Source organism: Lactuca serriola, chromosome 4, assembly GCF_051521515.1.
Source record: "Lactuca serriola cultivar US96UC23 chromosome 4, Lser_US96UC23_V15, whole genome shotgun sequence".
NCBI lineage: Eukaryota > Viridiplantae > Streptophyta > Magnoliopsida > Asterales > Asteraceae > Lactuca > Lactuca serriola.
Window position 1 is genome coordinate 76,199,611 of NC_136411.1, and position 11,282 is coordinate 76,210,892.

Here is an 11,282-nt window from a genome sequence, read left to right on the forward strand (position 1 = left end):
ATATCGTAACTAGAGGTCATTTTTTTACTTTCCAGGTTCTTAGACTTTTTGGCACTTTTTCATTTATTGTTTTCATTTTCTTTTTGTTTTTTTGCCAGTCGACGATCTAATCCTAAATTAAGTTTTATTAACAAAAAAAAGACAGATTACAGCTAATGTAATTACTTTTAACCCTCTTTGACCATTTCAGCAGATTACTTGATGAACCTTCATATTAAAAATTACACACGCTCTTAACCAATTAAACTGAAAGACTTTTGAATCAGGATGGTAACCAACTATTGAGTTTGTTCACATTTGATCCATTTCCTTTTTTTTATCTACTATACCATCGAACTAGTTGTTTATGTTCACTATAACCCTTTTAACCGACTATCACTTGTGATAGCCGGTCAAAAGGGTTATGGTGAACACAAATAACAAGTTCGATGGTATATAGGGTACAAAAAAAAGGAAATGGACCAAATGTGAAAAAACTTAACAGTTGGTTACCCTTCTGAGTCATTTTCCCTTTACTCATTTATAGAAAATCTCACGTCATCTCCTGCTCATATTAATGACTTTATGAGATTTATTTTTGTTTCTCTTTAAAATATAACCCAGAAAGAACATTATTCATACATGTACCACTTTGTAATACATTTGCATATTTATTAGAGGAATATTGATTTGAGAACGTGCATTTCATGACTATATTTACATTTCCAATCAAATGATTTATCGTATCATGGATTCTGGACAGGTCTACAAACGAGTGGAATCACAAGTGCTGTGATTTTTGAGTTTACTTGGATTTAAGATCAAATTCATGGAATAAGATGCAACATCGATATATACAGGATCATGCAGATTTTGTAGAGACAACACCATAATACACCGTGAGCTAGACGTTTATGCTAATAAAGATACCTCTCATACACAGTAATACCCTTTTGCAGAGAGTTGTTGACAGCTAACCACAGTAGGCGTAGCATAGACATTGTTTGGACCAAGTTATCCCTTTGAAACGCTCTTCATATACCTTATGGCTTAAGAAGGTTGTAATCTTTAATTCTTTTGTAGCTTTAAGTTCATTTAACTTTTTTGGGAAAAATGACTCAGAGGGTAACCAATTATTAAGTTTGTTCATATTTGGTCTCTTTCCTTTTTTGTACCCAATATACGATCGAACTTGTTGTTTGTGTTCATCATAACCCTTATGACCGGCTATCACAGGTGATAGTCGATCAAAAGGCTTATGGTGAACATAAATAACAAGTTCGATGGTATATTGGTTATAAAAAAAAGTGACCAAATGTGAACAAAATCAACAATTGGTTACCCTCCTAAGTCATCATCCCTATGTATACTCCATTATATTTATATTTAATGTAATAAATGATGAAGTCAAAGTAGGTGTTTGGGTGAGCTTTTTGACTTTAAAAGTCCTTATTGACTTATTATTTTTGCCAAAAGAAGTTTTAAAAATATGTTTGTAATAGTTTTTAGCTTTTTACCTTTTAAAACTCCAAAAGTCAGCAAAGATAACATTTTGTTACTTTTAAAAAGGGAGTATTTTCTTCTTACCCAAAAACTATTCTAAAAGAAGTTTTAAAGTTCCCAAACGTATTATTAAATTTTTTGACTTTTTCAAAAAAAAAAAAAAAAGATAAGAAATCATTTTAAACGTGTTATTAAATTTTTTTGACTTTTTCAAAAAAAATAAATAAATAAATAAAAAATCATTTTAAAAGCAAGCTCAGACACCCTCAAATTAACTAAAAAGGAAGCATGGTTTTGAAGTCAAATTAAATAAAAAGGAGGCATGTTGATTCGAACTGGTGAGCCTTCAAAACCAAACTCCTAAACCTATCCTCCCCACCCCATACCTTCCTTTTTAAAGATATCTCTTCCTCCCTATTCTCTTAACTCTCGAAGATCCATCACTTCACCACTTCTGGACAACTACCACCGATCTCCACTAACCTTAAAGAAACCATTTAAATCTCGGGCAATCCCCTCTTTGTCTCCGTCATCATAAAAAGCTTCCTCGTTCTTTGGATTTGTCACATGGGGCGTTCTTGTTGTCACCCTTCTTTGAATCACATTACAGAGGATGACCGTCGACAAAGACGATTTGGGGATCTGAACCTACTTCTTCGATTTACATATCCCTCTTCTTTGATTTACAGGTTTAGGGTTAAGTTATGTTTTATTTGCAGGTTTAGGGTTCAATTTTTAAGGTTTGAATGATGACCGGGGTGGTTGCAGGAGTTGTTGGGGTGACAGGGGGAGGTGTCGGACTTTAGAAATAAGATACAAGAGAGAGAGAGAGAGAGGGAGGGAGATTACCAATCGAAAACCGAACCAAAGGAGATGACGAGTGTAATCGGAATGAACGTTGATTCTCGATGGTGACGTGGATCTGGTGGAAGACAAGAAACCAGACATGGAAAAAGTAAAAGCAGAGGAAATCATCACGATGATTGTGAATGTCTGAATGAACAAAACCAACTGAACGGATGCTTCATCGGATTTGTTTCTCTCCGACAACATCATTAAATTTGTAGATTCAACGAAGAAGAAAAGTAAACATGGGAAAGGAAAGAAAAGGGGGAGATATGTTTTATTTTATTTTTATTATTTTAATTTAAAAAAATTTAAAAAATAAAAGAAAATTGAAAAAGAAATTAGCTGCTATGTCAGCCTAGCACGCCAATTGGCATGCAACCTGGCAGGAACCTGCTAAAAAGATAAAATATGACAATAGTTTTTTATCTTTTTAATTTATAACTAGATCGTAGACTCTTCTATAGATTTCTTTAGAATTAATCATCTGAAAACATGTAGCTTAAAGGGAAAAAAATTGGAAAAGAAATTTCCTTAACAAGGGTTCCAGACAAGCTTTCGTGCACGGACTAATCATCTGTTGTATACATCCAGCTATGTCTCATGCCCTAGAGTCACTGTAGACGAATTTCCATGACCACATGGGTTAAATAGTGTCAGGATTTAAATATGGGTCAATAGATTATCCATAAATACTTAGTTTAAAGAATTTAAGAATTCCATAACGGATTTTATAATATTGAATTTTTTTTCTTTTATTCTTGGTGATGATTTTGTGTTTGATAGTGTGGTTGTATCTTAATACCTTTTATTATGACATTTTACTTTCAAGGGATAGCATCGTCTTTGAAATTTTTGACCAGTTATTGTACTGTCAATTTCCTCTTATTAGTACATTATAATTTGAAAATTCTATCAACTACACCACAAAAAAATGCTTTGCATGGAAGAATGACATCTATAATCTGATAGAATTTTCAAATAATATTGTAGTATGAAAGTAAGACGTTATAATGAACAAATCAATAGAAATACATTGTTATTTCTTGCATTTGATCCAATCTGGTACTCATGTGTTTAAACCAATTGGGTTGCAGCAACCGAAAGTGAGGGAAGTGTTGAATACGGAAAGGACATACATAAACGGAAATCATGCAGCTTTTTGAGTACTATAGGAGTTGGAACGGATGTTGGGGACAAACAATAAAGCAACATACCACTTCTTAAAGGGCATCATTTGTTGAAAGCAAACTGGAAGTTTAGATTGATGGATTCGTTTAGAGAGGACATAAGGGCATTTTAGTAAAAAAAAAAAAAAAAAAAAAAAAAAAAAAAAAAAACTTGTAAAAAGTGATTGAAGACTAGGCATCAATAATTGCGATTATTACTCTTTTCTAATGAACGTACATTTCTACTATGATGGTACCTAATAAAAAAAATATTGCTATTTCTGTTTTGGTGTTGGAGTTTATTGTATTTAAAACCAAATCAATTGAGCACCAAACTTGAATCAAATAAACGGAACATTACAGAAGTATCAAACAAAATTAAAATCTGCAAAACATACCCTTTAAACAAATAATCATGTTAATTCATCCATAATCGCAACCATAGAAGAATTTGATGCAATATGGTCAATATATAATTTTTTTAGATTATAATGATTTTTAAATAATAGAATTGATTATAAATTTTTAAGAAATGTTTACAAAAAAGAATTGAGCAAATATGATACTTTGAAAGTTAAAAATGATAAATATGAGATTTAAATTTAAAGTTGAGTAAATATGAGCCACATCTTACTATTTTGCTGACATGGATAACGCTGTACATAGTAGGCAATTTGAAGCTATATTTAAAAAAACCCATTCAGATGGTATTTACTATTAAGTCTTTGACATCTTGCTAACATATAAGTTTACAAACACTTTACTTCCCCCCTGTGCCCACCTACTTTGCACCCGTGCTTCTTGATTAGCTGAGCCAACTGCAAAAGAATATCCTGCTTTGCTAAATATGATTCCTCTTCACTCTGCACAATCAAACATGTGTTAGCTCCAAAAAGGAAAAAACATTTTAGCTAAATTCCAAAAAGCTCAACATCTAGCATCCTACTTCTGCTTACAACCGTTGTATCTTCGATTTTCTTATTAAAATATTGTGTACTTTAGAAATTCTACCATCTTATAACATTCTCCTTTCAAAGTACAATGCCATAATAAAAACAATGAAAGTAAATGCTATACTATCCAATTTAAATAAAAATACATTTGCGAGATGAAACACAATTATATGAAAGTGCATTGTTATTTCTTTCATTTAACCATTCATAAAATGTGCACATACTATTATTTGGTGAGGCAAGTTAAAGGTTTGAAATGTTTGAGGAAGTAGTAAACATATATACATACCGCCTGTTTTAGATAGCATCCAATAGTAAGCTCAAAATAATTTCCCAATGAAACTTCACAATACGGCTGCTGTTCCTCCAAGTAAACATTTGGATTAGATCTCATCATGTTCGGTATTTCATCCATTATCTTGCGCACCTTCTCCAACTCATCCTTTTCCACATAAATCTTTGAAACCATCGCATGCCATGGAGGCATGGGTTTGCTCACAAATACCTATAAAATTTAAAATTACTTTTCCCATTACATAAAAACTTTCACGGGTACTCATGAAAAGACTCGATGCTCACCTCACCACAAAGCATGGAATATGGAACTATAACGCTTTGCCGCGATTCGTTCATAATAACCTATAAAAAAAAACACTTTGTTATAACAATATATATATATATATATATATATATATATATATATATATATATATATATTAAGGGTACTGATGAGAAACTCGTTGCGTTCACCTGACCATAAAACCAGGAAGTTGGAACTGCTAAAGGGCGGTTTGTATCGGTAATCAATGAGGTGGTTAGAAGTCCCATCTCAATAACCTGACATTTCAAATATCCAACCTGCACCCAAAATACTCGAAATAAGAACGAATTCATACAAGAGTTTAAATCAGGGAAAATTTATTGACATACTTCTATATAATCTCCATTCGAAAAGGGTTTGTCTTTTAGTACTGCAAACCCATACATGATATTGTCAAGAAAACCTCTAGCTGCAAAAACAGCAGCAACCCCTAAAAAGGTAGAGTAACACGCATTCGATTTCAAAACTCCTAAAACAATACAGATTTTAAGAAATTTATTAGTTGAAACTATATATATATATATATATATATATATATATATATATATATATATATATATATTATGCAAGGGAGATAAAGTTACCTACCTTCCGTAGCAGAAATAAAATGCATAGCGGCCTCCCAGGCTTTAGGCAAAGCGAAACCAATAATAGCAACAAGGCCATACAAGCCATAAGGTGGTTGAGATGTTGAATCGGTTACATCTTTACGTGCATATGATGATGATGATGATGATGATGATGAATACACACGATGTTTCAACATGTGATTGGTTGCAACAGGAGAAGAAATTCTTAAGTTTGAATTTGATAAATGACATGGGATTAAGTCCATCTTATTGTTTGGTTTTGTACCAAAATGGATCTTATTGCTTGTACCAAAATTACTCTTATTATTTTCACCTGTACAAGGATTATACACCCTACACCAAGGTTTTGATATCACCAAGCTTATTCCACTCATTATTCAATCTTCTACCTATATCTATATCAATCAATAACATCAACAAAAACAATTATAAAACATAATAATAATAACATTAATATAAACTAACTACATTCTTCAAGTCTGTCAAACTAATACAAGATTACTTAAATTCTCAATCTATAATATGCTAACCCCGTGCATTGCAATCATAAAAACAATAATTCAATTGTAACAGAAATCAATAACTGTAGTCTCTCTTTTTAGCATTCTGCTTTCAAACAGCTATATACCAACAACAAACAAGCTAATAACTAAATACCCAGGTATTTGAAACGTTAAAGTTGATTAAAATAACATAAATAGGCAAATAAAATGTTAGTACGCATCATGAGATATACCTACCCTATGCAGAATTAAATCAAACCACAGAAACATTAAAATATTTACAATTACATTTTGTTCTTCACTTTGTTCCTTCACCAGAAAAGATACATTTCGGTTATATGAATTTACAGGGTTTTTGGCTAAGCTTATTAAAAGTGATTTTAACTTTTTAACTTATATTTAAAACAGAGTTTTTTAAAAATGTGTTTGGCTAACCTTATACCGTGTCAAAACGCTATCAGCTGATAAGCCATTTTTAGTGTTCGGCAAAAAAAAAAAAAAAAAAAAATGCTTATATGTGTAAATTTACCAAAAAGGGCTTCCTTTTATATTATGACTTATTTTTCTTATTATAACTAACATTTTCTTTTTAAACTAATAACAATTGTTTAGGCTTAAGTTTCTTTTTCGATATACCACCATCAACAAGATTATCATGGTTGGTGTATCACATAAGCATCTTAGAGGGTGTTTGGCTTAGCTTTTTAAACCTCAAAAGTTCTTTTTGGAAAAGTTACAAAAAGTCAGGATTTCTTGACTTTTCCAAAAAGTTCTTTTTGCTTATGTAAAAACTTCAAAAGAAACCATTTTGCCAAACATACTTTTGGCTTTGAAAAGCCAAGCCAAACACCCCCTTAAGATCATCATTCAAAACAATGTCTACGTTCCAGTTATGAACACAATCTGTATGTCCCTGTTAACAGTAGCAATTGCAGTTTCACATATACACATAACCTATTGCAGTTTCACATATACATCTACAGGATTGAAGAAAATCGAAAGAAGGAAAGAATTGAAGAAAAGCACACAGATTTCGATTACAACAACTAATATGATTTCCATTTCAACTGAAATCAGGGGAAAAGGTAAAACCTAGAGCAGCCAAAATGCAAATGCAATTGAACGAAAGCAGGAAAAGATTGAAGAATATCGAACCTGAAGCGAATCTGTGGAGTGCGACGCCGATGGAAATCGTAGTGATAGGGCGGCAAGCAATCGGGAATCGCTTGAGGAGCGGACTATAGAAGAATGGAGGCGTGCTGTGTGTTTCTTTTGGTCTGCGTCGCAATATATCAACGAAACCTTTTTATTAGGTGAAGGGGTATATTGGTCAAACTTTTGTTTATATCATTTATTTAAGGGTTAATGACTAAAAGGGCAGTATATTTTATGATTACACATTTAGTCACTGATTTTTTTTTTTCGTCCACATGTACCCCTTCAACTTGTTAAACTGTACACATTTAGTTTTTATGACCGGCTACTACAGGTTAGCCGGTAAAAAAGACTTAATAGGGTAATATATTTATTAATTTGTACACATTTAGTCCTTAATATTTTTTTTGTTACAAAATAAGTAATTTTTGTTTTTGTACTTATTCAACAAATATAAATGATTTCTTTAGGTTTTTCGCACATCTTAAGTGGGATAGCCATATGGTGGCGAGATAGGTTGAGGTGGTCCTGCTATATGTTGTAGGCTAAGATACCTAGTGCAGATCGGTTGTAAGTTGTAGGCATGGAGGCTCAAGAAGAGCGGTTAGGTTAAGGCGCCATGCCGACAAACCCTCGGTATTCCAGTCTGATGACTGATTGAACCTGTTGTGTGTTGGCATTCCAGTCGGATGACTGATTGGGCTAAGGTATTCCAGTCTGATGACTGATTGAACCCGTTATGTGCCAAATTATGAAAGTACCTAAGTTCGTGCCACACACCTAGCTCATAGGATCACACTCTCACAAAAAGCACAGATACTCAACATCTTTCTGTTCCATGGCAGAAAGATGCCTCGACGACCAACCCGCGAAAACCCTGAGCCAAACCCTCCCGAGTTCAACTCTGTTGCTTTTCATGCAGCGGTGTCGGCTGCGGTCACCGCGGCTATGGCCCAAAATCATCAAGGGAACAATGGAGGAGTCAGCGGACCAGGACCTGGAAGTTCGAACAACGGGATGAATCAAGGACCCACCAAACATGTTCCTACAAAGACTTCACCAACGCCAAACCACGAACCTTTAACGGCACTGGAGGAATGATCACCCTGAAACGATGGATCGAGAAGGTGGAATCGATACTCGAGATATGCGATTGCCCTGAGGAGATGAAGGTGAAGTTTGCCGCATGCACTCTCGTTGACCAAGCGCTCACTTGGTGGAACGGACACGTGGAAGCCATGACACTCCCCGTAGCCAAATCCATGCCATGGACAGAGATGAAAGAAATGTTGATGGCCGAGTATTGCCCTCGAGGTGAAATTCAGAAAATAGAACAAGAGTTGTGGAATCTCACTGTCCGAAACGCCGATATAGATGCATACATATCAAGGTTTAGCGAACTGTCTCTGCTGTGCCTTGGCGTGATCACCTCAGAAGGAAAGAAGATCGAGCGATTCATCTGGGGACTAACATCCCCGATCCAAGGAAACGTGATAGCTGCAAATCCCGAAACTTTCGACAGTGCCAAGAGATTGGCCAAGAAGCTGTATGACCACAACAACAAAAAGGGTGAGAAGCTAGTGGAGACTGAAGTTAAGAAGGAAAATGATAGCAAGAAGGGGAAGAACAACAAGAGGAAGGGACGTCAAGGCTCCGAATCGTCCAAGAAGCAGCAAACAGTGGCAGTTAATGGCTTAATGTTGCGACCACTCAAGTTCCATCCACACCACATGCTCCAGCCTCAGCTGCTCCAAGTGCTCCTAGACCTTATTCCGGTAATCTTCCCAAGTGCAACAAGTGCGGTCTCCATCACAATGGAGAATGCAGAGAGATGCAGTGCACCAGTTGCAATCGTAAGGGACACACGGCAAGGTATTGCAGGACCTACCCTCCTCAGAACCAACAACAGGGAAACAACAACAACAACACCAACATTGGCGGCAACAATGCAGGACCTAGCCACACCTGCTATGGATGTAGAAGCATCTGCGAAAGGACGACTTGACGTTCCTGGTGCACATAGTGGATAAAACCAAGGAAGAGGTTAACGTTCGAGACATTCCAGTAGCACGTGAATTCCCAGACGTATTTCCTGAAGATCTTCCTGGAGTACCCCCAGAGAGACTAGTTGAATTCCGAATTGAACTTGTTCCAGGAGCTGCTCCCATCGCTAAATCGCCTTACCGATTAGCTCCTGCTGAGATGCAGGAATTGTCCAACCAACTCAGTGAACTCCTAGGCAAAGGATTCATCCGACCCAGCTACTCGCCATGGGGAGCTCCGGTTCTCTTTGTGAAAAAGGACGGATCTTTTAGGATGTGTATCTATTACAGGGAGCTAAACAAGCTCACTGTCAAAAATCGCTATCCACTCCCACGAATCGACGATCTATTTGACCAGCTCCAAGGAGCCAGTTACTTTTCTAAGATAGATTTACGATCTGGGTACCATCAACTCAAGGTCCGGGAAGAGGATATTCTCAAAACCGCTTTCCGAACTCGTTACGGACATTACGAATTTGTCGTAATGCCCTTCAGTCTAACGAATGCCCCTGCCGCATTCATGGACCTAATGAATCGAATATGCCGACCATTCCTCGACAACTTTGTTATTTTTTTCATTGACGACATTCTAGTCTCTTCCCGAAGCGAAGAAGAGCATGGCCAACATCTCCGACAAATCCTGGAAACCCTGCGAACTGAGAAGCTATACACAAAACTCTCCAAGTGTGAGTTCTGGCTCCGTAGCGTGAACTTTTTGGGTCATGTTGTTAGTCAGGAAGGAATACATGTGGATCCTTCAAAGGTCAAAGCCATCGAAGGATGGGCAGTCCCGACAACACCCACAGAAATTCGCCAATTCTTAGGCCTAGCAGGTTACTACAGGAGGTTCATTCAGAACTTCTCTAAGATCGCCAAGCCACTTACCTCGCTTACACAAAAGGGCGTACCCTTCAAATGGACGGAAAAACAAGAAGTTGCATTCTGAACTCTGAAGCAAGCACTCTGCAGTGCCCCAGTACTATTTCTACCAGAGGGAACGGAAGATTTCGTGGTCTACTGTGACACGTCAAATCAGGGTTTGGGTTGCGTTCTCATGCAGCGTGGAAAAGTGATAGCTTACGCATCCCGCCAACTAAAGACACACGAAGTGAATTATACAACCCACGATCTGGAATTGGGAGCAGTGGTCTTCGTTCTGAAGATTTGGAGGCATTACCTCTATGGTACGAAGTGCAATGTAGTGGCTGATGCCCTAAGCAGGAAGGAATATTCGGGCCGCCGAGTAAGGTCCTTAACCATGACCATCCATTCCCACCTGACCACGCAAATCAGGGAAGCTCAACTAGAAGCCTTGAAACCAGAGAATGTGGCAGGTGAGGCATTAAAGGGAATGGATAAGAACTTAGAAGTCAAGGATGACGGAACTCGTTATCTCAGTAACCGAATCTGGACACCGAAGTTCGGTGGGATCCGAGACGTGGTCATGAATGAAGTACACAAGACTCGATACTCCATCCATCCAGGGTCAGACAAGATGTATCTAGATCTCAAAAAGTTATACTGGTGGCCGAATATGAAAGCCGAGATTGCTACATATGTGGGCAAGTGTCTGACTTGCGCCAAGGTCAAGGTGGAATACCAGAAACCCTCAGGACTACTACAACAGCCTGATATACCGGAATGGAAGTGGGAACGGATAACTATGGACTTCATAACCAAGTTGCCCAAGACTTCAGGCGGGTTTGACACTATATGGGTAATCGTAGACAGATTGACCAAGTCTGCGCACTTCCTGCCAATAAAGGAAACCGACAAGATGGAGAAGTTAACCAGGATATACATCAAGGAGATTGTGCGACTGCATGGTGTACCAATATCTATTATCTCCGACCGAGATAGTAGATTCACTTCGCGATTTTGGCAGTCCCTGCAGAAATCCGTGGGAACTAGGCTAGACATGAGTACAGCCTACCATCCACA

General features: G+C 36.9%; 1 protein-coding gene and 1 long non-coding RNA gene across 5 annotated transcripts; one reads left to right on the forward strand and one right to left on the reverse strand.

Moving 5' to 3' along the window:
• The first annotated feature begins 2,039 nt into the window (after positions 1–2,039).
• LOC145101931 (uncharacterized) lies at positions 2,040–2,328 on the forward strand. Its single transcript, XR_013705933.1, has 2 exons — positions 2,040–2,171; positions 2,251–2,328. It is a non-coding gene; the product is annotated as an uncharacterized LOC145101931 (long non-coding RNA).
• Positions 2,329–4,078: 1,750 nt separating this feature from the next.
• On the reverse strand, positions 4,079–7,436 carry LOC145101930 (mechanosensitive ion channel protein 1, mitochondrial-like). Of its 4 annotated transcripts, none has more exons than XM_079039238.1 (8): positions 7,300–7,436; positions 5,955–6,036; positions 5,640–5,756; positions 5,381–5,481; positions 5,201–5,308; positions 5,030–5,089; positions 4,740–4,955; positions 4,079–4,360 (listed from the first exon to the last, which is right to left on the reverse strand). In XM_079039238.1, the coding sequence occupies exons 2-8, from the start codon at positions 6,013–6,015 to the stop codon at positions 4,247–4,249; spliced, it is 777 nt and encodes a 258-aa protein (XP_078895364.1). In that variant the 5' UTR covers positions 6,016–6,036; positions 7,300–7,436; the 3' UTR covers positions 4,079–4,246. The 4 variants fall into 4 exon arrangements, with proteins under 4 accessions (XP_078895364.1, XP_078895363.1, XP_078895362.1 ...); XM_079039237.1 differs by having other exon boundaries at positions 5,381–5,520; XM_079039236.1 differs by having other exon boundaries at positions 5,640–6,036.
• Between the last annotated feature and the right edge of the window lie 3,846 nt (positions 7,437–11,282).

Bases quoted from the DNA above. Each gene is read 5' to 3' on its own strand.
- LOC145101930 (XM_079039235.1), bottom strand. From the start codon at position 6,015: ATGAGTGGAATAAGCTTGGTGATATCAAAACCTTGGTGTAGGGTGTAT. The intron at 5,309-5,380 runs GTATGTCAATAA...TTTTGGGTGCAG, and splicing joins CGAATGGAGATTATATAGAA to GTTGGATATTTGAAATGTCA. The intron at 5,090-5,200 runs GTGAACGCAACG...TTTTTTTTATAG, and splicing joins CTTCCTGGTTTTATGGTCAG to GTTATTATGAACGAATCGCG.